The sequence below is a fragment of the Monodelphis domestica genome, chromosome 4 (genome assembly GCF_027887165.1).
Source record: "Monodelphis domestica isolate mMonDom1 chromosome 4, mMonDom1.pri, whole genome shotgun sequence".
Classification (NCBI taxonomy): domain Eukaryota; kingdom Metazoa; phylum Chordata; class Mammalia; order Didelphimorphia; family Didelphidae; genus Monodelphis; species Monodelphis domestica.
This window is the reverse complement of record NC_077230.1, coordinates 31,299,789-31,325,944: the sequence shown is the minus strand read 5'-3', so window position 1 is coordinate 31,325,944 and position 26,156 is coordinate 31,299,789. Positions and strand designations below refer to the sequence as shown.

The 26,156-nt window shown below is 35.0% G+C and overlaps 1 protein-coding gene across 10 annotated transcripts in view; it reads right to left on the bottom strand.

Annotated features, from left to right (window-relative positions):
• The window catches only part of DMD (dystrophin), a 2,399,796-nt gene that overhangs the window by 1,500,183 nt on the left and 873,457 nt on the right, over positions 1 to 26,156 (bottom strand). For all 10 annotated transcript variants that reach the window (XM_007493357.3, XM_056797113.1, XM_056797116.1 and 7 more), the window contains 2 exons: positions 24,731 to 24,972; positions 20,892 to 21,072 (listed from right to left, as the gene is read on the bottom strand). In XM_007493357.3, coding sequence (XP_007493419.2) covers positions 20,892 to 21,072; positions 24,731 to 24,972 — 423 coding nt within the window. The remainder of the gene's footprint in view (positions 1 to 20,891; positions 21,073 to 24,730; positions 24,973 to 26,156) is intronic.

Here is a 26,156-nt window from a genome sequence, read left to right as displayed (position 1 = left end):
ATGAAGATTTTTTCCCCAATTTGTTGTTTCCCTTCTGATTTTAGTTACATTGGTTTTATTTGTACAAAAGCTTTTTAATTTGATGTAGTTGAAATTATTTATTTTACATTTTGTGACTCTTTCTATGTCTTGCTTGGTTTTAAAGTCTTTCCCCTCCCAAAGGTCTGATGTGTATACTATTCTGTGTTTACCCAATTTACTTATGGTTTCCTTCTTTATGTTTAAGTCATTCACCCATTTTGAATTTATCTTGGTGTAGGGTGTGAGGTGTTGATCAATTCCTAATCTCTCCCACACTGTCTTCCAATTTTCCCAGCAGTTTTTATTGAATAGTGGGTTTTTGTCCCAAAAGCTGGGATCTTTGGGTTTATCATATACTGTCTTGCTGAGGTCGCTTGCCCCCTGTCAATTCCACTGATCCTCCTTTCTGTCTCTTATCCAGTACCAAATTGTTTTGATGACTGTTGCTTTGTAATATAGTTTAAGGTCTGGGCCTGCAAGGCCCCCATCATTTGTGTTTGTGTTTTATTTTCATTATTTCCCTGGATATCCTTGATCTTTTGTTATTCCAAATGAACTTTGTTATGGTTTTTTCTAAATCAGTAAAGAAATTTTTTGGGAGTTCAATGGGTATAGCACTAAATAGATAAATAAGTTTGGGTAGGATGGTCATTTTTATTATATTGGCTCGTCCTATCCATGGGCAGTTAATGTTTTTCCAATTGCTCAAGTCTAGTTTTAGTTGTGTGGAGAGTGTTTTGTAGTTGTGTTCATATAGTTCCTGTGTTTGTCTCAGGAGATAAGATTCCTAGGTATTTTATTTTGTCTAAGGTGATTATGAATGGGATTTCTCTTTCTAGTTTTAGCTGCTGAGCTGTGTTGGAGATATATAGAAATGCTGATGCCTTATGTGGGTTTATTTTGTATCCTGCAACTTTGCTAAAGTTGTTGATTATTTCAATTAGCTTTTTGGTTGAATCTCTAGGATTCTTTAAGTAGACCATCATGTCATCTGCAAAGAGTGATAACTTGGTCTCCTCCTTGCCTATTTTGATGCCTTCAATTTCTTTTTCTTCTCTAATTGCTACTGCTCGTGTTTTTAGTACAATGTCAAATAGTAGGGGTGATAATGGGCATTCTTGTTTCACTCCAGATCTTATTGGGAATGCATCTAGTTTATCCCCATTGCAGATGATATTAGCTGATGATTTTAGATATATCCTGTTTATTATTTTTAGGAACAACCCTTCTATTCCTATGTTTTCTAGTGTTTTTAATAGGAATGGGTGTTATATTTTATCAAAAGCGTCTATTGAGATAAACGTGTGGTTCTTGTTGGTTTGCTTGTTGATATGGTCAATTATATGGATGGTTTTCCTAATATTGAATCAGCCCTGCATCCCTGGTATAAATCCTACTTGATCATGGTGGATGACCCTTCTGATCACTTGCTGGAGTCTTTTTGCTAGTATCCTATTTAAGATTTTTGCATCTATATTCATTAGGGAGATTGGTCTATAATTTTCTTTCTCTGTTTTTGGCCTGCCTGGCTTTGGAATTAGTACCATGTTTGTGTCATAAAAGGAGTTTGGTAGAACTCCTTCTTTGCTTATTATGTCAAATAGTTTGTATAGTATTGGGGTTAACTGTTCTCTGAATGTTTGACAGAATTCACTGGTGAATCCATCAGGCCCTGGGGATTTTTTCTTAGGTAGTTCTTTGATGGCTTGTTGGATTTCATATGGGATTATTTAAGAATTCTATTTCTTCTTCTGTTAGTCTAGGCAGTTTGTATTTTTGTATATATTCATCCATATCACCTAAATTGGTGTATTTATTGCTATATCATTGGGCAAAGTAATTTTTAATGATTGCCTTAATTTCCTCTTCATTGGAGGTGATGTCCCCCTTTTCATCTTTGATGCTGTTAATTTGCTTTTCTTCTTTCCTTTTTTTAATTAGATTGACCAGTACTTTGTCTATTTTGTTTGTTTTTTCAAAGTACCAGCTTCTTGTCTTATTTATTAAATCAATAGTTCTATCACTTTCGATTTTATTAATTTCTCCCTTAATTTTTAGGATTTCTAGTTTGGTTTTCTGCTGGGGGTTTTTAATTTGATCGCTTTTGAGTTTTTTTATTTGCATTTCCAATTGATTGATCTCTGCTCTCCCTAGTTTGTTAATATATGCACTCAGGGATATGAATTTACCTCTGATTACCACTTTGGCTGCATCCCAAAAGGTTTGAAAGGATGTCTCGCCGTTGTAATTTTCTTTGGTGACATTATTGTTTCTATGATTTCTTCTCTAACTAAACAATTTTGGAGTATCATATTGTTTAATTTCCAATTAGTTTTTGATTTGGTTTTCCATGTACCATTACTGATCATTATTTTTATTGCCTTGTGATCTGAAAAGGCTGAATTTATTGTTTCTGCTTTTCTGCATTTGTGTGCCATGTTTCTGTGACCTAATGTATGGTCAATCTTTGTGAATGTGCCATGTGGTGCTGAGAAGAAGGTGTATTCCTTTTTATCCCTATTTATTTTTCTCCATATGTCTATTAATTCTAATTTTTCTAAGATTTCATTCACTTCTTTTACCTCTTTCTTATTTATTTTTTTATTTGATTTATCTAAATTTGATAATGGTTGGTTGAAGTCTCCCACTGGTTTTACGGTTTATTTCTTCCTTCAATTCTCCTAGTTTCTCCATTAGAAATTTGGGTGCTATATTATTTGGTGCATACATGTTGATTAGTGATATTTCCTCATTATCTAAAGTCCCTTTTAACAAAATATAATTACCTTCCCTTTCCCTTTTGATCAGGTCTATTTTTGCTTTGGCTTTATCAGATATCATGATTGCCACTCCTGCCTTCTTTCTGTCAGTTGAGGCCCAGAAGGTCTTACTCCATCCTTTAATTCTGACCTTGTGGGTGTCTACCCACCTCATGTGTGTTTCTTGAAGACAACATATGGTAGGGTTTTGGATTCTAATCCATTCTGCTATTCGTCTACATTTTATGGGTGAGTTCATCCCATTCACATTCAAAGTTATGACTGTCACTTGTGGACTCCCTGGCATGTTGATATCCTTCCCTAATTCTAACCTTTCTTCTTCAGCTCTACCTTTTAGTCCAGTGATTTCCTTTAAATCAGTCCCCCTTGTCTCCTCCCTTGATATATTTCCCTTTCTAGTCCCTCCTTTTTTGTTCCCCTCTCTTCTTCCCTCCCCTGTTGTGTTTCCTCCCCCTCTATCCCCCTTGGTTTTCACTTCTCCCTTCCCTTGTTGGGTAACATAGAATTCAAGATCCCAATGGATTTGGATGTTCTTCCCTCTCAGAGTTGATTTCCCTGAGAGTAAGGTTTAAGTAAAAACTCTCTTCCTCTCCTTCTTATAGGAGTTTTCTTCCCCTCCTCTTCCCGTGTGAATCTTTGTGTGAGAAAGATTATTCTATTTGGTCTTTCTTTCCCCCCTATTTACACATTACATTTTCCCCACATGTTAGTATACATAGATTGATGTAAATGTAGTCCTTATAGAAGAGAGTTTGAGTAAAAGAAAAAGATAACATTTTTCTCCTTTTCCCTTTCCTTCATATTTACCTTTTCAGGTATTCCATGCTCTTTGTTTTTCGATATCAAACTTTCCATAGAGCTCTGGTCTTTTCTTTGCAAAAACATGGAAATCTTCTATTTTGTTGAATGCCCATACTTTCCCTTGGAAGTGTATAGTCAGTTTTGCTGGGTAGCTGATTCTTGGTTGAAGACCCAGCTCTCTTGCCTTTCTGAAGATCATGTTCCATGCCTTACAATCATTCAGAGTGGAACTTGCAAGGTCTTGTGTGACCCTGATTGGCATTCCTTTATATCTAAATTGTCTTTTTCTGGCTTCTTGTAGGATTTTTCTTTTGTTTGAAACCTTTGGAATTTGTTAATTACATTCCTGGGAGTTGTCTTTAGGGGATTTAGTGTAGAGGGTGTTCTGTGAGCTCTGTCAGTGGCTGTATTGCCCCCTTGTTCTAGAATCTCTGGGCAATTTTCTTTGATTATATCTTGTATCACGATGTCGAGTTTGGTGTTTATTTCTGGCTTTTCTGGAAGTCCAATTATTCTTAAATTATCTCTTCTTTCTCTGTTTTCCAAGTCTGTCACCTGGTCAGTGAGATATTTTATGTTCTCTTCTAATTTCTTGGTCTTTTGGCTTTGCTTTATTAATTCTTGCTCATTGTCTTCGAGTTGCCTGATTCTGACTTTTAAAGCCTGGTTTTCCTTTTCACTTTGGTCAAACTGGTTTTGTAGATGTGTGAATTTCTTTTGCATTATTTCCCACTTTTCCTCCCAGAAGGCTTCCATCTTTTTGATCCTTTCCAATTCAAATTCTTCATGGGTTTGTGGAGAGTTTCCATTTCCTTTGGAAGGTTTTGGAGCATTTGCTTGTGTTTCCTCTTCTATCTCCTCTGTATTTTGTATTTTTGCTCCATAAAAATGTGTCCAAAGTCGCCCCCTTCTTCTTGTTTTTCTTGGAATTTGGGGGCTTTTGTGCTTCTGTGGAGTTTACCATCTTGATCTGAGTGGGGAGGACTAGCTTTTCTTATCTCTGTTTGGTGTTCAGAGGTTTTAGCCCTAGGCAGATTGTCCGTTCTATGCAGTTGTTGTTCTGTCTTCCCGGGGAAGCCAGGAATTGCTGGTGTTTCCGTGTTACTGCCCTCCTCAGTTCCCTCCCGATGCTTCTCTGTTGCCTTACTTCCACGCTCTGAGCCTGGCTTGGCCCTTTCAGAGGGGTGTTTGTTTCTGTGCCTTACCCGGCCAGGAGAGCCAGCACTCTGAGGTGGGAGGGGCCGTGGCTTCCTGGAGCTCAGAGGACTACTGATAAGATTAACTTTCTCTGGGTTGAACTGAGTATGCTTTGAGGCAGGGACCTTCCATGAGACTCAGATGGAAGGATCCAGCCAGGGGGCTGCAGGCTCCCCCTGTCACTCTCTGTTTCCCTGCTGTCTGGGTGCCCCCTCGACTGGGTCAGGTTGTTTTCAGGAAGCAGCCTTCAGAATAGCCGGCCCTGAGGCTCTGAGGTTCCCTCTGCTGCCTCAGATTCAGAGCTCTGGGTTGAGGAATGGGTCCTTGGACCTTCCTTCTGCCTGCCCCTTAGGTCCAAGTGATCTCGGGTTCTGGCTTTTGGGGGGGGGGCATACCTTTTGATCCAGGTCCAGGTCCAGGAGGAGGATTCCCGGGGTCTATGCTGTTGTTCGTTTTGAATTTCAGTGCCTTAGGAGCATATAGTTTGAGTTCGGTAGGGAAGGGTTTCTGGAGATCTGAACTTTAGCTTTCTCTAAGCCACCATCTTGACCAGAAGTCAAGGAATTGTGGGTTTTTTTAAAGAATACACAGAAATTGGAATCTTTTGATTTTTAGAATTTACTGTAATTTTTTTAGGTCTTCAGATAATTCCAGACTTAAAGGTGCCACACAAAGACATCTTTGTAACAGATATGAAATGTAAACCCAATTCTTCAGACTCTAAAATCTAAGGCTTTTTAAATGCAGTACCATTTTTAGGTTTTGATAGAACTGAGAGCATTTTCAACTCTGTGACCAGATAGGTCCAAATGACTTAGCAATATGACTTGAACTAACTTATTTAAGCCAAAGATTTGATTAAGTACAACAAAAATTAGCATCCATCTGAATTCATCCTGCTTTTAGAACTCAAAGATGAACTTTAATAAAGTGACTAAACTTAAAAAGCATATAACAAAGCAGTGAGCATGAAGAAGAAAAATTTAAGGAAAACACAATTTAAAGTGGATTTTGATAACTTGTTTAATAATTTCTGTTATTACTAGAATGGGAAAATAATTTGTTTCCTCTATCTAAAATCTGCCTTACTTGCTTTTCCATTTATTGTTTTGTTTTATGTTCTAAATACTTAAAATCATATCCCCTAAGGCACAACGTTGTTTTTCTCTTGTATTAGAAATAACAATGGGGTAAAGAATAAGATATGTTATTATTTAGAAGCTTATAAAGATGGCAGAACTATTGTCATTGTTACCCAAAATCAGTGCTGGTCAACTGCTGGAATTCTCAGAAATGCTGTCTTTCAAGGGTTAGGCCCTTATTTTTCTGAGATGTCTAACTGCCTCCCTCCTTATACCCTACTGAGTAGAGTCAAAGAAATGATATCAACTCATTTGGCCAGATGACTCATATAATCTATTCCTTAAGTCCCTGCTCTGCTCAGACATTTCCCAGGACAATGAACCTTGAGTTGAGTACTACATGTATCCTTGAAACTCCTAGCTTTCTCCATGATTCTGAGCTTACTAAAAAGACCTGTTTGCTTTCCATCCCTGCATAGTTATTTTATGCCTGGAAATACATAAATATAACATGATATTCATTGATACTCTGAGATCCAGTGCTCTGAAAAGGAACTGAATTTCCCCCAGCTTCATAGCTGTGAGAAATAAATTTGAACAAACTGTTTGCTAACTTAAAATGTGGTCTGCTTGTCACTTGATATTTCCCCCAAAATTTTATACATAACCTCAATTAGATTGTTCTTCTGTAAAAAGTTTTTTACCATAATAACTCATCCTGCTTCCCTTAACTTAGAGGCTACAAGTTCTGGGCTCTAGTTTCTCAAACTTCAAACTCACTTTATGTTAAAAGTACTTATGGTAGCTAGTCTTCAACTCTAACTTCTCAAGGCTTTTTCTCAGACAACCCCAGAAAAGGATGATTTTATACCTGTTTATGTCAACTAATGTTAATTTAACAAATAACTACAAAGTAAGCTTTCAAATAAAAAGGCATGTGGCCAATAGTGACTTAATTTCCAAATATGATCATCTTTTCTCTGTTTTTATCTTTCTTAACATCTCCAGCATTTGACTCCATTCACATTTTTAGCCTGGATACTCTCTCTCCACTTAGGGTTTTCATGACACCACTCTCTTTTGATTCTTCTCCTACCTATATGACTGCTACTTCCCAATTTCCTTTGCTGCATCATCATCAATATTCTACCTCCCAAGTGTGAGGGCATTCCAAGACTTTCAAATAGACCCTCTAGTTGCCTTTCTCTTCATCTCCTCTTCCCTTCTCCTCTCCCTCTCTCCTTTTTTTTTACCTCCCTTCACTGGTTATTTAACCAAATAACTATGGTTATTTAACCATAGTCTCTCCAGTTCAATTATCAAGTACCCAGCGTATCTTAAATTCATCATCTCCAAATCTGAACTTTAACTTTTCTCTAACTTTTCACCCTCCACAAATTTTACTTCTGTAACATCTCATATCCATTGCCTTTCTTCTCAAATATGCACCAATCTTATTCAGACTGTCATCCTATTTGGCATTAACTATTCCAGAATCTCCCAAATAGTTTGCCCTCTCATCTCTGCCCTCTTAAATCCATCCTCCAGAGAGTTCTCAAGGTGATTTTCACAAAATACAGGTATGACTATATAACTCCTCTACTCAATAATCCAGAGGGGATCCTTATTATCTGTAGGAGGATGTAATGTGACATTTTAAGCCTTCTACAACTTGCCACTAACCTACCTTTCCAGCCTGGAATATCTTTGAGCATAGGGACTATCATTTTTTTTTTGTATGCCCGGCACTTAGAGTAGTTCCTGGTACTTAAGTTTTTAATGAATATTTTTTAGCTGATTGAATGATTGTATTATTTTATGCTTACTCCGAAGTCCAGACAAGGTAGTCTTTTTATTCCCCACAAAAAATATTCTATAGTTTATCTCCTGGAATACCTCTTAGAATTCCAGATTTCCAAAAAACTTTATTCAAATTTCTTAACTAAATCTTTATTAGATATAATTTGTTTATTATGATAGTCATTTATCAAATTATTTTTGAAAATGTAATAGAAAATAATGAATTTGAATAAATAATGATTTTAAATATTAATAGCAATGAATAATTAGCATTAATTCTATGTCACATTTTAATTGAATTTTCTCTTCTAGTCTTTCTTTAGCCTCCTTGCAAACAGAATGCTGGAACAGTGTCTCCCCTCATATTTTCTCTTCAGCCCCTTTCTGAGCTGAAGGCAAAAAGGAAACAAAACACTCATTTCGGGGTTGTGTTTATATGTCCCCATTTGTATTCAGATACAACCTTTTAAAATCACCTGCTAAGGATGTAGTTTGCATTTGGATATTCACTGTCTTTTATAAAAAGGGGAATCCAAATACTGCTGCTGGAAGAATTATGTGGCATAATAGTTCTGTCCATCATATATGAAAATTGTTTAGCATACATATGCAAATAGCCTTAAAAGGAGGCATGGCATATGAGGTCCATGTTCCTCTTCTCCTATAGGATGAATACTTTGCTTAGATAATCTGGACAACTATTCTCACTCTAGGAATCAGGCTATTTTGTATTGCCAAGAGGGTCCTTCTGAATACCTTACGGTCTATTCCCTTTCTCCTTACTTACATAATAGCTTTTACCATACCACATTAGACTTTACTTGTATTTCTAAGATGTCTTCACTGGTACAATTCACATTTGAATATCAGCCCAAATAGAAATGGCAGACTGTCACTCATTGCCATTGGGAACTTTTATTGAAATCCAAATTTTGTAAAATGGTGTCAGTTTTTTTAAAATGTTCTCTAAAATCCTTCCCTCATTTGTAGAATAATTTACTAAAAGACAAACTCATAGATATTTCAGTCATAATGCTCTCATCCTCCTGGAAAATGCAATTACAGACATATGGGATAAAAGTCATGTTTATAACTTCAATTGCATTCTCTTATCTATTCCAAAAGATGTTAGATATATGATTAAATAAAGTCTGGTTAGACATCAATGGCATAAATCATATATTGTGTCCCAAATGTGCAGATTATCAAAACAAAAGCAATAGTGTCAAACCCATTAAAGAATAATAAAGGAGAAAGTCAATTGTAGATGGTCTACTTTTTCCTGGATGCCAATTTATTCACCAATCATTTTCATCATTTACATTTCACAAGGGTTTCTTATTAAATTCATAATTCAGCTTCCCAGTAATGTGGTTTAGAATTGGGTTTTATCATTCAATTATGAATTACTTGAATCTTTTTAATATTGAGGGGTTTTTTTTTGGTGTGATCCAATCTGATATTTGCCCAAAAGGTAATACATTTGAAATAATGTAAAATACTTTATGCAACTTTTAAATTTTAGGAGTTCAGATTACAAAGATCAGGTAAATTACAAGCTTTTACTCTAAAATTCAATCAAATGTTCCCGAGGGGGGAAAAAAAAAGTTAAATTCTTTCTGCTTTTCTATTAAGATGTACTTTTTACTATAAGATGAAATTAAAATACTTTCATGCTATTCAGAGGTGGAATATATACCTTCCCTTTATTTTATCCTGCTCCATAGACACATCAGGACAGATGTGTCAAAGAATTATAATAGTCATAATTGGAAAAAATAAATGTCAGTATTTCCTATGAAACACTAATTTACTACACTAACTATTTTTGATTTGCATCTTGCATACCTCCTTTAAAAAGAAATTAATTGTAACAGCAATTGGCAGCTATGAGGCAAAGTGGCAGGGAGTCAGGAAGACAAATGTTCAAATGCAGTCTGAAACATGTTCTAGCTATTTGACTCTGGGTAAGGCACTTAATGTCTTTTAGCTTTAGTTTCCTCAACTATAACATGGTTTCAAAATAGTACTTGAGACAAGCTTAATAAATAATTGTTCCCCTTTCTCCTTTCCCTTACAAGTAATGGTTTCATAAACATAAATTATGTATCATCTCAAAAAATTTCCCAATAATATTTTTCTACCATGTTCATTTGTTATATTTTTGTCTTTTAAGTTGATCATCAAAATCTACCTTTTTATACTTTTGCTTTAGCCAATGAATGCACAATATATAAACAGTGCTTCTATTTTTTTTAAATCATGATGTTTTCATGGTGAAATGATCTTATGTTTTATAGATTGTATAGCTTCTTTGGTAGCAGCTAAAATTGTAAATGAAGGAAGTGTCCTCGTATTGTGGAATAGATGATTATGGTAAAAAGAAATGGAATACTATTGTACTGTAAAATATGATAATATGGACCATTTAAGAGGAAACTTTATATATCTCTAAGAACTGATGCATAGTGAAGTAAGAAGAAATAGAACAATTTATATAGATTAAGATGTGTTGGGAAAACAAAAGAAATACAAGATAGTGCTAAATTATGCAGTATGGACTAGAAAATTACTTAAGTCTCTAAAGTCTAGATAGACTAGAATATGCAACCTTTATAATATAATCAAATCTAAATTAATTTTGGTCTCTCACATCCACCAGTCCTAGCTTTTACTTTGTGATACTCATTCCATAATAATATTTCTTAAGCACAATGTCCAAATTAGTGGCATTTTCCCAGAAAACGCTGGGCAGATCTTACTAGCAAAGTATAGGTTTTTTCATTGAGTTCTTTTATTTCTCCTTTTTATAAACAAGAGAGACATGTTCCTCTCAGTTCACTAACAAAGCTCTGCCTAAGTGTATTGTCTCTGCATCCTTTGCCTTTTAGAAGTCTCTAAAACCTTCAGTATTGAAACTATCCAGTGATTATAGCAATCACTAAGTAGCTTAGTTTTCAAGTTTTGACCTCATAATGGAATTTTCTGTCTAACACCAGTATACCAATTATTATGTAGAAGATCTGGTCCTGTCTTCCTTACCATATACCCTTTTTCTTGTTTCTCTTCTTTCATAACTTCTACATAAGCTTTCACTCCCAGACTCCATCTTCCTCTACTCATCTGCTAACATTTGCAAATGTTATTGAAGGATTTTGCTGCTGTAACTTACATATGCTACACAAGAAATCCTAAACTATTTAGGAAGTGATTGAGTCAATTCAGACTCAGAACATCAGTGGGGTTAATTTTCCTTTCTGTCCTATACAAAGATAATAATAATTAGTCAAGCTGATGGACTTAACTAAATATCAGTTCAAACTAAAATAATAGCATTGAATTTAAGATTTAATTCTGGCAAGATTAAACCAAAAGTACAAAAATATTTGCTATTTGATATATACCATGTATTTTTAAAATAAGTTTTACCTATCTTCCTAAAGGTATCTTCAACAAAATGTAGAATTCTATGACCTTAAAACATTTTATAACTAATGAAAATACATCTCTGCAAAATTAAAATTAATATCATCAAATGATGCTTTAATAGGGCACATTGTTTTTGCTTATTATTTTTCAGTTTTGTCTGACTTCACGTCATTTGGGCATTTCTTGGCAAAGACTGTAGAATAGTTTGCCCTTTTCTTCTGTATCTCATTTAAAGAGGAGGAAACTGAAGTAAATGGGGTTAGTGACTTGCTCAGGATTATACAATTATGAGAGTCTGAGAACAAATGGAAGATGTCTTCCTGACTCCAGGCTTAATGCTCTATCTACTATGGTACCTCATTTAATAGAGCATACTATTATGTATTAGGGGAAATATTCATGTCTTAAGAGAAAAAAAACAAACAAAAAAGGTAGTGCCTTAGCTCTAGTGACATACCTAGGAATTCTGGACATTGGGGCAAATTCATTTGGGGTGTGATAACCATCAACTGCAGACCTGTCTCTCGGAAAGTATGATCCTAACCTCTGCAGCATAGCTAATGTATCCAATTCCTTTTCAAGGGAAAGCAGAGAGGGAATCAGGACATAAACAGTTCCCACAGAAGTGTTGGAAATACTTAATCTGTTCAGCATGCCCTGGGAAAAAGTCCAATTCATCATGTACAGTTATTTAAAGCTACAAAAATCAAATCCCTTCTTCCATCCCCCCCCCCCAAAACGTCATCTTCTAAAACTTCCCTTTCCAATATTTTGTAACAGTTTGTATTTCTGGCTCACTTCTCATATTATGCCCTTATTATACTTATGAGTGTACAGATCTCAACTTTGTCATTATACCAAAAATTCCTTGAGGACAGAGTATTGCATATCCATCTTTGTATTCACCCAGATGCATTGTTCCCTGTTATAATGGCCACTTAGTGAGGATTTGTTGAAGAGCCATTAATAAATGGATGAATACAAAATTCATTTTTCAGATATCTATATCTTTCACTCTAGCCTTGTACTGAGATTAGAAACTGGCAATGGCACTAGAAAGATGAAATTAGAAGTCCTTTACACTTTTACTGCTGAAACCACCTTGACAAGGATTAAAGGTATCAATAACAACAACAACAAAAATAGCCTACACTTTTGTAGAAAGGGAAGCCTGGGCCTGGGAAATGACTGGGCTGAATGCATATCCAATGGTTGATATGATTTTCATGAAAACACAGTTCCAAAGGAGAATAGATTGGAGGAGAAATATAATTAGATTAATAGAAAATGTTTCATAGGCAGCTTCCAAATAAAATAATAGGATTGTAAGATTATAGAGACTTTTGATGTTGTCCAGCCCTCCCCCCTTTTTACAAATGCAGATACTAAGGACCTAAAAGGTTAAAGTCACTTCAGTAGGTTGTAGATGAGTTAAAACTATTCTGCCTCCAAAGCAATTGAATATGCTTTCTACTATACTAAGCTATTCAAGAATCTGATTACTCTTTAAATCAAATTTTATCCATAGAGATTAAAGATGGTGGAAATGTATCTGGCACCTTATAGGTAGATTGAAAGAGGGAAAAAAAAGCCCAAGGAAAAGAGTACATAGATTGAGCACCAGAGTTATTTGTTTGCTTATTTGTTCATTTTAAGTAAGTCAGTTAAATAATTGTTTCTTTAAAGCAAACAGATTTGCGGAAATAGACTTCTGGGATTATGCATCTTAATGTTTTCAGCACTGCCAGAAACTGAAGAATTAGAATTGAAAATAGGCACTTTAGAAGTGATAGGAAACTATGGGAAGCAAATATGATAAAGAAAATAGAGTCAGAAAATAAATTTTCTATTGTTGGACAAAGGTTTAGATTTTAGGAATAATGGGATTGAGGACAACAATGTACATATAATAAAAGATATTCTTTATTATATTATTGCTTCTAAAGAATGAAAGGTTAGAATTTCTCAAAAGGCAATCGATTATGTGCATTTATATAATGGGTAGACTCAGATTAAAAATAGGTAACCAATGGGATAAGATGACTAGAAAATGAATAAAGAGTGTTATCCAGGAGCTCTATGATAGGACTACAAAGTGGATTAATCATGTGGTATCAGTAAGGAATGACAGGTGGAGACTCTTTCCCAATACTAAGAGAAAATAGGAAAATCTCTGCCTTTAATTTTGCATTAATTCAATGATGCATTTCAAGCTATACACATATTTCTTTGCTCAATTTTGTTGTGTTTTTAATTGCATGGTATTTTAAGAATAGTTCATATTTTGGTGAAATATTTGCAGAGGCTCTTGGCATATTAAAGTCAAGCATTTCAAGGATTGTACATGGCTTCAGTGAATAGAAGCAGTTACAACAATATATGATGAAAATGCAAAACAACTGCAAGAACTGAAAAAAATGCTGACAAAAGCATAATTAATCCTCTTTAAGTACAGACTTTCAGAAGTACTTGTGACCTGGAGGGGCTATTACTTGTTCCCTTACAGTGAGACACGAAGCTGGAAGAACTATAAGCGCTTTATTAAAAAGAAAAAAAAAACAGTCTCTACTTTGACAAATGCTTTATTTCTCAAATATAAAGAGAACTGAGTCAAATTTATGAAAATACAAAGCATTCACCAATTAGCAAATGGTCAATTGATATGAATAGGCAATTATCAAATGAAGAAATCAAAGCTGTCAATAATCATATAAAAAAAAGTTCTAAATCTCTCTGGATTAGAGAAATGCAAATTAAAACAGCTCTGAGTTACTGCCTTATACCTGTCAGATTGGCCAATATGACAATAAAGGAAAATAACTGTTGAAGGGGAAGTCACAAAATTGGGACACTAATACATTGCTGGTAGAATTGTGAATTGACTCAGCCATTCTAGGAGGCAATTTTGAATTATGACTAAAGGGCTTTAAAAGAAATTCCTTTAGACCCAGAAATACCACACTAGGTCTGAGTCCCAAAGAGATTTTGAAGATGGGAAAGAACCTGTTTGCATAAAAATATTTATAGCTGAACTTTTTGTGGTGGAAAAGAATTGGAAACTAAAGGGATGTCCTCTATTGGGGAATGTCTGAACAAAATATGGTATATGATGGCGATGGACTACTATTGGGCTATAAGGAATAATAAACAGGATGATTTCAGAAAGAACTGAGAAGACCTACTGATGCAGAGTGAAATAAGCAGAACCAGGAGAACATTATATTCAGTAATTGAAATATTGTGGAATAATCAAATATAATAGACTTTGCATACAACGATCCAAGAAAATTCTGAGGAACTTATAAAAAAGAATGCTATCCACCTCTAGAGAAAAAAAAATTGTTGGAGGAGAAATGCAAATGAAAACATGTGATTTATCACTTGTTTATTTGGGTATATGATGTGGGGTTTTGGTTTTATAAGATTATTCACTTACAAAATGAATATTATAGAAATATATTTGGAGTGATAATACATATATAACCCATTTGAATTGCTTGTCATCTCTGGGAGCGGGGAGGGAAGAGAGGAGGGAGAGAATATGAATCATGTAACATTGGGAAACTTATGTGGAAATTTGTTATTGGAATGAAATAAAGATAAATTTTTTAAAAGGCATTCAGGACTATTAGCTATCTTGATATTAAACAACACCCTCTGGTAATTCAGCTGAGGAAACTTTTAAGTGAAGTGTTTTAAGAAGAAATAAGGAGAGTGTTTACAATGTTCCCTTTAGAAGGCTTTCAGTTCATGATTCCTAGGGTTAGGGATGAGAAAATGTCTGCATTTTGGTAATATCCTGTTTGTTAAATAACCAGTAATCCTCACTGGTTCACTTTCTACTTTCTTCCATGATCCTTAGAGATCCACAGCAAAGCACTAAAGTCAACTGTTTATATGTGTTAGCTAAAAAACAATATTCTTCTCCAAAACCTACAGTCTAGAAAAAAATAAAGGCAGGGGTTGGAATAGAACCTTCAGTTCTCTTTTCTGCACAGCAGACAAAGATTAAATCTATTTCTATTGCATTAACATGGATATACACAGGGAAATCGGAGAGAAGAAAACATATCCAAATGTAACAAACTCTTATTTGCAGGACAAAGCAAATACCAGTTCATAAACACTGTGTGAAAGCAAGGAATTTTTACAATAAATTCATTTCAAATGACTTTTGCGAGAATTAGAGAGTGGCGGAGGATAAGTTGAATCCCTTGGAAGAGAAAGCGGAATTGGAAATGTTCACCTCTACCTGAAGAAAGAGCATTTCTAAGAACTGAAATCTTTAAGGCACACATGCTGCCTTTTGCCAAGTAATCCATTGATAGTTATGCCCAGAGAAGGTTTGCAGCAGATGCTAGTGACAAGGCTATCTGAAAGTCTTTTATTTTTTACATATCACTTCATACATTCTAGAGATGTCAAGGAACAGAAGTGTGAAAATATAATGGAATAGAGTCTAATAAGCAAATGTTCCAGTATATACTTTGGAAGCCCCAGTCTAGCACCGTGGGGGCATAGCAATTTACCCTCTGAAGCTTCAGAAGAGAGAAAACTCTCACTCTGCCATACCTTGATGGATTTCTATCCTTGTATACTAATGGTTTCTTTCAAAGACTTTATGACAGCCTGGTCTCTTGAGTTTTGAGCAAAGGAAAAATCTCAATTATTGTGTACAAAGATGAATTTGGGTGAGATTTTAAAATTAAATAAATAAAGTGTCATTGCACTAATTGTGCTGTGGTGTGTATGCTTAAAGGCACTGAGGCTCTTCTGATTCGTAAGATTTTTATTTATTTATTTTATTTTATTCATAAGATTTATTTTATTTTATTCGTAAGATAATTTTTAAAGTCCCAACCTTCTGTTTTAGAATTGGTACTTATTATGGGTTCCAAGGAAGGAAGGTGGTAAGGGCTAGGCAATTGGGGTTCAGTGAAATGCCCAGGTTCACACAGATAGTGAATTTCTGGGGCCAGATTTGAATGCAAGACATCCCATCTCCAGACCTTGGAGCCAATTAATAGTGCTCTGATTTATATTTTCTGGGAAAACTCCCTATTAAATGATCTGGGGGTAAAAAAAAAAAACATGGCATTTAAGTACTATAAATGCACAAAGACTTCTATTTTTTTTAGAAGGAATAACTAGTGTTGAAAAGAATTCCTTTTTATTTTTTTTTCAGATCAGCAAATGAAAATGAGTGGTTCAATTATCTAGAAGGATATACCATTATCTATGTCCTAGGTGAGTAAGTGCTACAGCTTGGTCCTGATTCGTGTGAATAATGATTCTTCTTAAATGGTCCCATAATTGGAGTTGACACTGTATAGTGTCATTAGTTGGGAACAGTTACTACATTTCTCATCATTATGACTCAGCTACATGCATGCACTTCAGGGGATGCATGAGGTGCACCAATAAGGACCTGGCTGTTCTGCCGTGGAAATGGTAACAGGTCTTATTTAGTGTTGGAGATTCAGTGGAATCAGACACACCTAGATGTTGATGTCGTCAACTGAAGAGCTTTGAAAGATGTGAATACTGTCTTTAGCCTTGCTCCTCAGAGTCTGGCTGCAGGCTGGCAGAGGGAAGCCTGTCTGTACTGAAGGGTATTCACTGTTAGTCATTAAAGGCACATCTGCTGGGGTTAGTGGAAAAATATGCCGAGGGGCCAAATTTATGAACTGTCTGTCTCTCCTACAGGGAGGTTCGGCTGCGTGCAAGCAGGAAGACAAGGAAGACCATGACATCAAAAATAAATGGCACCTGTGTGACTAAAAAAATACACAAAAGAACCCTTCCTAAGTCAGTTATTTCAAGACACTCAGAAAAATAATAAAGTGAGATCAAAGGGAAAGCGAGAATTGAAAGATGCCTTGGTTGTGATCAGATCTTCAGGATCCTTGCAAGCATTGGGGGAGATCTGTGCCATATCTGTATGGGCTAAATAGAATTAGGGCTTAGCTACAGTAACTAGTGAAGGGGGGGTGCATGGCTGGTGGAGAACTGAGTCATTGAGGAAAGAGAAGGATCAACACAACAACCTTATTGCTCCCTAGAATGCCGAAGGGCAGCCTAGCTCTGGGAGACTAGTCCCAGTATCTTTCTTCACTTCTTTGTCAAAAAAGGAAGTGTTTATGTGGGACTAATGGAGGGGAAATCATTGAGTAGGAATAAAGACATAAAGAAAATGAAAGGGCATTAATAAAACTTTTTTTAATAAAAGCAAAATAAATACAAGACAAAATGAGCATAAGAAGCTTTGTATTAGCTTTTTTTTTTTTAATAATGAGTGCTTTATATAAATTGCTATCCTGGGGGCAGCTGGGTGGCTCACTGGATTGAGAGCCAGGTCTAGAGACGGGAGGTCCTGGGTTCAAATTTTACCTGGGATACTTCCTAGCTGTGTGACCCTGGGCAAGTCACTTAACCCCCATTGCCCAATCCTTACTGCTCTTCTGCCTTGGAACAATACACAGTATTGATTCCAAGATGGAAGGTAAGGGTTTAAAAAAAAATAAATTGCTATCCTATGTATGTATATTTGTGTGCATATGTGTGTTTATGTCTATATAGACAGAAATAAATACATTCATATATAGAGATTCTTGCCTTCAAGGAATATGTAAAATAGTTTAGGTGAAGGGGAAGAGTCAGAGGACAAAGTATATGCATGAGAAATGGCTTAAAATATATTTATGGCAGCATATCAATACATATAAAGGGACATAGTATAAATTGAATGAATAATCATTGAGAAGACATAAATATAGCAGCAATCAAAACTTAATGGGGTTAAACATGAGAAGCTTCCCAGAGAGTTTTGCTTTTGATTGGGAATTAAAGAGATAGATTTGGAGTATGGAGGGGGAAAGGAACTTGATTTGTGAGCAAAGGCATATAAATGTCACAAAAGCATTGTCAACAATTCTTCATCTATGCATTTAACCTTTCTTGTTCCTTATTTAATAATTTTCCAGTTGCACTGGACTTGACTTAGTAATATTTTTATTTTTTATCCTACTTAATTCAATATCTGTATTTAATAATTGTAAAATAAATATATTTTCTCAGTTCTTTTGCTAATAGCTATAAGGCTTCTATTTAAATCCCCTTGTATTTTTATTTCATCCATATTTCTTTTTTTGCTGTCACTTGATAATAGACAAATATGTATCACTGTTAAGTAGGTCAGTGTTTAGAAATTTGGGACATTCTTAATTTATTTCAGACCTACAAGGAAGCACAGTGAAAAGAATATTGAAACCCACTAGAGGGTGCTGAGACCTTTGTGAAATTCAAGAGACCTGATTCCAAACCATGGAATATGGTAACATAAATCTTCTGAATTAGATGAAATAGAAAGATTTCAGGGAGATTAAAAAGTTTAGTCTTAAGTACTCACCTTTAAGGAATTTAGAATTGGAAGAAAATTTTCTTTAAGTTATTGGTATGGAAAATGGAAAGAGCAATTTAGGAAATAGTAAGTTCCTCATCAATGGAGGTTGGATAACAATGTTTGGAAGACATTTAATAGGGTTCAGAACTAATTCAAAACTGGAAGGGAAATAAAGATCATTTATTGCAACCACTCTATTTTACAGTCAGGAAAACTGAGGCAGAAAGGCAAGTTGACTTTCCCTAAGTCCCAGAAGTGAGAGATGTTTTTTTTTTTTTTTAACTCCTTTCCTCTGCTTCTACATACTCTTTCCACTGGTCTACCATAAAGTCCCAGTGTCTTACTTTGTATCACTTGGAGACCACTAGGTGTCCTAATAGTCAAGACTATTGTACTTGGCATCAAGAAGACCTTCATTCAAATTCTGCCTCAGACATTTTACTAGTGGTGTGAATCTGAAGAAATCATCATTTCACATAGTCTTAGTTTTCCCTTCTATAAAACGGAGATAATATTAGTGTCTTTCTCATAGACCTGATATGAACATGTCATAAATTTCAAAGAATTAGAGAATGGTTTTCCTTTTTTTTTTTAAATAAAAGCCTTATGTATTGCTTTTGTTTTTATTTCATAAAAAAACTCCCTTGTTCTTTTTTCCCTCTCCTTAATAGCCATTTCTTATAATAAATTTTGTTTAATAAAAAGAAAAAGAGGATGAAAGATAAAATAATCTAGCAAAACAAAACAAATAGAATAAGCCAGAAAACATATGTATTACTTCCCAACAACAGACCTTCACTTCTGCAAATGAGTCCAGGGAAGTGTGTTTTCCCCAGAGTGAAACTTGTTCTTTGTAATTTAATATTACTCTATTCTTATTATTTTCTTTCCTTTGCATTGTTTTAGTCATTATAGTCTTTTCTTGCCTCTGCTTATTTTACTGTGCATCCTTGCCTCATTTCATGTAAGCCTATCCTTGCTTCTCTGTATTCATAACATTCTTTATTCTAATAGTTTTATTCTGATGATTACATCATTTTGGACACTCCCTAAGGTAAGCAATCAATAAGCCTACTAGGTAACAGGAACTATTCTTAACCACAGGAATGCAATGACATGTTAAAACAACAACAACCAAAAAAATCAACAACAAAAAATTTCTTTCTCTTGGTGTCCTCACAGTCTGAGAAAGATGATAAGTAAACAAATATAAACAAATAAGTTATATACAGTTTAAATCAGAAATTATCAAAAGATGGAAAGTTCTAGAATCAAGAAAAATCAGCAAAAACTTTATGTAGAAGCAAAATTTGCTATGGGTTATTTTTTAAACACTTACCTTCTGTCTTAGAACCAATACTAAGTATCAGTTCTATTGGAAAAGAGGGGTAAGGTCCAGGCAATTAGAGTTAAAGACTTGCTCAGGCTCACACACCTAAGAGGTGTCTGAGGTCATATGTGAACCCAGGACCTGCTATCTCCAGATCTAGCTCTCTATCCATTGAGTCACCTAGTTGTCCTCTACTATATGTATTTTATTTTACTTTTAAAGTTATAGGACATTGTTTTTTTTATTTTTTGTTTGAACACTTTCCTATGGAATTAAAAGGAAGCCAGAAGACAGATGAGGAAGGAAAATTCCTCCATGGGGGTATGCAGAGTCGAGGATCCTTGCCTTATATCTGCACCATTCATTTCTCCCCTCCTCATAAAGTGCATTTTGTGGGTTGCATACATGTTGTGTCCTTTGTTAGAGTATAAGCTCCTTGAAGGCAGGGACTCTCTTTTGCTTCTTTTTATGTCCCCAGAATTTTGCAGAGTAACCTGCATAAGCTAGGTCAAGTCACTTATACTCTCTGAGTCTCTGTTCCTCATTGGTAAAATGATGAAATGATCTATTCTATATCTTCCAACTCTAAATTTATTTTAGCATAACACATATTGATCTTTTAAAGTAGATAGAATGTTGAAGCATCTAGGACAAATAGGTAGCATAGTCCAACTCCAATCTCAGACATTTATTAGTTGTAACCCTGAACAAATTACGTAACCCTGTTTGCCTCAGTTTCCTCCTTAGCAAAGTGAGCTGGAGAAGAAAATGCAAACCACTCCAGTATATTTACCAAGAAAACCCCAAATGGAGTCAAGAAGACTCAAATGACTGAATAACAAATAGCAAATAATATATGGTATAATAACATCAATTTTTATGCATCTGTCTTTCTATCTATATATCTGACTGTCTGTTTGTCTGTATAATCCATCCACCCATCCATCCATCCATCCATCTACCCACCCATCTATCCATTTATCTATGTATCTATCTCCTGGAGAATTCCAAATTTGCCAATACTACTCATTAAAAGTGTTCATACTTACTAGTTTGTAGTTGCTTTTCTCTGGCCTGTAGATCAGAAAGGACTTGTTTAAAATGGTTAGTAAAAGCAACAAAGTCTGCATCCAGGAACATTGGACCCTGCTCTTTTTCTTTCAATGCTATGCTTTGAATTTTTAATCGCTCAACTTGAGGCTGAAGAGTTGAAAGACGAGCAACTTCATCCTGTACCAGAAAAATAACATTTTAGATCCTTTAAAAAAAAAACATTTGTATTTCACATACATTGTTAAAAAGCAGTGATGTCAGATTAGTGCTTTTGATCAATATCAGGAAATAGATCAGTATCACCATGATGACTCAGTGAGCTCCTGTCACAGACAGTCAGTTAATAATGTCATCATTCTGAATTCTTACCGATTATATATACTGTTTTTTATATATGCAAAGACATAATTTATGGCATAAATGTACCTAGATGCAAGTGTAGTTAAATTGACCATTGAAAGATTTTCAATACTATTCACAGAGGCAATCATCACACAACTTTATGGATCCTGCTAATGCTTGTAGCTTCAAATAAGTCCACAGCTTTCTTGATTACCAAACACCAATGTCTGTTATTTTCTTGAAATCAGTCACTTTCCATAGTTGTATATAGTATGCTAATAAGTCTTCAGAACAAATTTTAATTTTATTCTCTTCATGCTTGGCCATATAAATTGTTTTCCTACCCCTGTTTAATGTCCAATTCATTTATATTCATGTCCTTTCTATTTAGGATATAAATTCACTCAAAAAAAACTTTTCATAGAATAATAGAATTTAGAGTTGGAATTGAACTAAGCAGCCATCTAATTATACATATAAAATTGACATTGTGACATGGTCCAAAAGTAGACATATAAACTTCCAAAGGCAGCTCATTCCTATACTGAATAGCTCTACTTATTGGGATGTTTTTCTTGATATTGTATCCATTTATCTCATTGTTTATATAAATAGCTGTTTAAATGGACACTCTAAACTGGGGCTGAAACAAATTAAGTCTAACCCCAATTCCACATGACAGCTCTCCAGATACTTAAACATGGCTATGATAACTGCCTTGACTGGTCTTCTCTGCCTCATTCTAAATATCTTCAGTTCCTTTAAGCAATTCTCATTGGTTTGTGATTCTTCATAATACTGGATGCTTTCTTCTTATAATCCATATCATTCTAAAACTGTGGTTCTGAAACTAAACACCATGCTTCACATGGACCTTATCTGAAGAAAATATTTTGGCAACCATGTCCTTGTGCCTGGAATTACTGTCTTTCTTAATCCAGTCCAAGATCATATTAGCTTTTATTATAGCTGACTCATACTGATTTCACCAAATTCTACTAAATGTACATATCTTTTTTTTAACTTCTTTTTAACTACTGCTCCCAATCTCATTTACTATTAAAGTTTAGGTTTGAACTCCATTTTAAGATATTAGATTTATCTCTATGACATTTTTTTTACTTCATACTGGATTTAGTCTGAATTCTTTGAGGAAGAATTCTGACTGCCCAATGCCCAATTCTGAATGCCCTAACTTTCCCTTCCTGGTTTGATCTGATGATCATGCTAGCTATACCTTTATTTGAAGCATTGTTAAAAATGTTACATAGCAAAAAAAAAGTTAATAAATAAATTTTAAATAGCCCAAGGCCAAGCCCAGATTTCTAGGGACTCTATTGGAAATGTGTGAACCATTATAGACTACCTTTTGCATCCAGTCATTCAATCAGTTCTGAATTCATACAACCAAATTATCAATGAGTCCATATATCTTCATATTTTTCACCAGAAGAGTATGGGATGGTTTAGCAAATGCTTTATTAAAATAAAGGTAATCTATATCCCCTTGATCTCATCTAAAAGGGAAATAAAATTATTCTGGCATGATCTGTTATTGAAGAAATTATACTGGCTCTTTTTAATTAGCATTTCCTTTTATCTATAATTTTATAACCCATGAGTTCATGTCTATTTTAAACCAGAAGCTACAACCTCATAAAAATTTAAAATATACTCATGATAGAAATATATGCATATTTATATGGCTATTTGGACAAGGATTGCCACCTGTACCATGAGAAGGGATATGCATATCTATGGACTGAAAGATCTGCTGGAATTACCCATAATAAGAGAGAGATAACTTCATATCGTAAGAATCCTAGAGTCTCAGTCAAAGGCGTGCCAAAGATTATAGGGAGGTCGTTATAAATGACATCTGTTGTTGACCATGTGGCACAGTATCATCAGCCCCTAAACATTTGGTTAATGTTTTGCTTTACTGTCTTCAGAAGCCTGCAATACACTTCACTACACAAGAATGTCCCTAAGGACACACATATACAAATGCCATAGAGGACTGGAAATACATAGAGAAAGACATCAAAGTAACCAAACTCAACAGAACTGTACTGCTCACCACAAAGGTCTTATTTGGCTTTCTTATTTCACTCCTGTCAATCCAGTCTGTTTTCTAATATAAGGGCTAGTTTAGAATATCCCTCTTTTTCACAAATTGCCTGTAGGAAGCCTCAGAGGAGGAGAAAATCTGGTGCTTTTGAGCTATACAAATATTAGTGCATCCATTGCTCAGCTGATCTCCAGTCAAGTTTTCCCTCTAATGTATTCTATATATAGCTTCTAAATTTATCTTCCTTAAATACCATTATTATCCACAGCCTAATAAATACAATTTCTATCATTTAAGTCTATTTATTTTGTAATTTCCTTTTATATTTCCTTATATTTATATTTCCTCTTTTTTTCCCTCTTATGGCTTTTCATAGGTATATAGGGGAGAGAGAGAGACAGAGACAGAGACAGAGATACAGAGAGACAGAGAGAGACAAAGAGACAGAGAGAGACAGAGACAGAGAGACAAAGACAGAGAGAGGCAAAGACAGAGAGAGATAGAGAGAGAAATAGAGAGAAAGAGACAGAGAGAGAGAGAAAGAGAAAGAGAGAGACAGAGAGAGACAGAGACAGAGAGAGGCAAAGACAGAGAGAGAGAGAGAAAGAGACAGAGAGAGACAGAGACAGAGTTGGACCATGAATATCTAGTCCAATAACTGAATAAGGCAACCAGCTTTTATCCCTAGATGGCACTATGATATATTTTCTTCCTATTGGGTACCCTAAATGGCCATCTTTGCACTTCACATTTCTCTGCAGTTCCTGTGCCACGATATCACTCCCATGAAGTTTTTGTCCCTCTCTTGGAATCCTTCTCCCCCCTCCACTCACTGGGCTCCCTACTCTTCTGGGGGATTTGGCCATTCTCTCCATTTTTGTATAATCAGGAAAGAGGACAATCCCAGGCAGATCTCCTTCTGCAAGAGGACATGGGCATGTGACATAGATAAAGGAGGAGGGAGGAGAGATGTCCAAATTCCTAATCCCTAGACCTTGTTGACAAAGTGACTGTAATATAGTAGCTGCCATGTTAGAGATATACTCTTCTTCATTATAGGGCTTTTATGTATGAAATCTGCCAAGATGTATCACAAAATTGAATGGTGATTCTTCAGGGGGCACACTGCATAATTGCTCAGCTGCCTTACTGACAAAGTTGTTATACAGTTTTGCCCAGTAGGCAAAAACAGTTGGCTAGCCTTAGCTGCTTTAAAAAAACATCCACAGGAATTTGATGGCTATATGTTAAATGTCCAATCCCATTTCTTTTACCCATAGGCCAATTAATTGATCTTTACCAGTTAAGTTGTTTGAAAGGTGAAAGGCTTGTTATAAAAACAGATGGCAGTCATGCCCTGAAAAAATGGCAGGAAAACATCCTTTCATTCTGATACTAAAAAGATAAGGGAAAATGGCTCACCTTACAGTTTTTTAGCTGCATTTTTACTGCAGCAGGTTCTGCAGCTGGTGTGGCTTGTGCTTTCACCCAGTTTTCAGCAGCGGTTGTCTGCTGCTCCAATTGCTGTAGCTGAGTGTAGAAGGAAATGATGTTGTTCTGATACTCCAGCCAGGAAAGTCTTTCATTTAGCAACTGACAGAACTCAGTCCATCGGCCGTTCAGCTGTTCAGAGGCTTGCTTGATGCTGTCTGCATTGCCGCCTTCTACAAAGACAGAGTGTTCATTTTAATGGACTTGTCAGCATTTTCGGTGAGGAAATTATCTGAAAATTAGCACATCTAGAACAGGAAAACATTCGATCTCAAAGAAGTCAGTTTCTAAGTGGACAAAGGCTTAAAAATGTCAATTTCAGTTCTGATTTGTAACTCATAAGATTTTTTAAATCAAAAAATGATGAAAACACAAACCAAATATATGAGGAAAAACAGGACTTGGAAGAATAATGTTGAACCAAAGCTTTATGCTTAGGACTATAGGTGATTATGTAAAGGGTAGATGGAAGTTTTCCAAGTTTATGGTTTTTGTTGGGGGTTGGGGAAAGGGCCTGGTTGGTTCAGAAGTGGGATGACATCATCATGGTGAACTCTCTTTATGGAAAGTCCTTCTATGATGCTAATTGGTAACTCCTTGGTAATTCAAATCTTAGAAAGATTTTCTAAAATACTGAGAGTTTAAGGGACTAGCTCATCAGAACACTGTTACTGTATCAGAGACAGGTCCTGAACTAAGGACCTCTCTATGATTTCCTTCTGTGATTAATATTCAGTTTGCCACTAAATTAAACATTTTAGTGGTTATCTATTCAATTTTTATTTAACAGGAAAAATAGCGAGCTCATTTAGGAAACTTTTAAGATCTAATTATTAGGTATAAGCATATAATAATCAGTTATTAAAAGTGTAGATATTACTGATATCTCCCATTAGTGATTAGAATTTTAAATATTTGCTATCCAGTCTGAGAAAGTAAAATTATTAGAAGGCAAAACACTACTATAGAATAAAATTGTGTTTTTGAAAATAAAGAAAAAGCAGATCTAAAATATTTTCAACTTGCATATATTTGATTTTAGGAAAGGGGAAATAAACCAGGAAAATGAATTTCCTGCACATAAATAAAATCACAATATGAAATGTATATGAATATATGTATATGTATGTACATATATACATATACAATGTATATGAATATATGTATATGTATGTACATATATACATATAAAATGTATATGAATATAAAATATAACATGAAAATTACAATAAAATATTAAATTACAGAGAATATATGTAAAATTAAATATTCAGAAACATGAAAATACATAAAAAAGGAGGCAAATAGGAAGTATAGTTTTCAGAAAGCCAGTCCTATCAGGAGAAAGTCAGGTCCT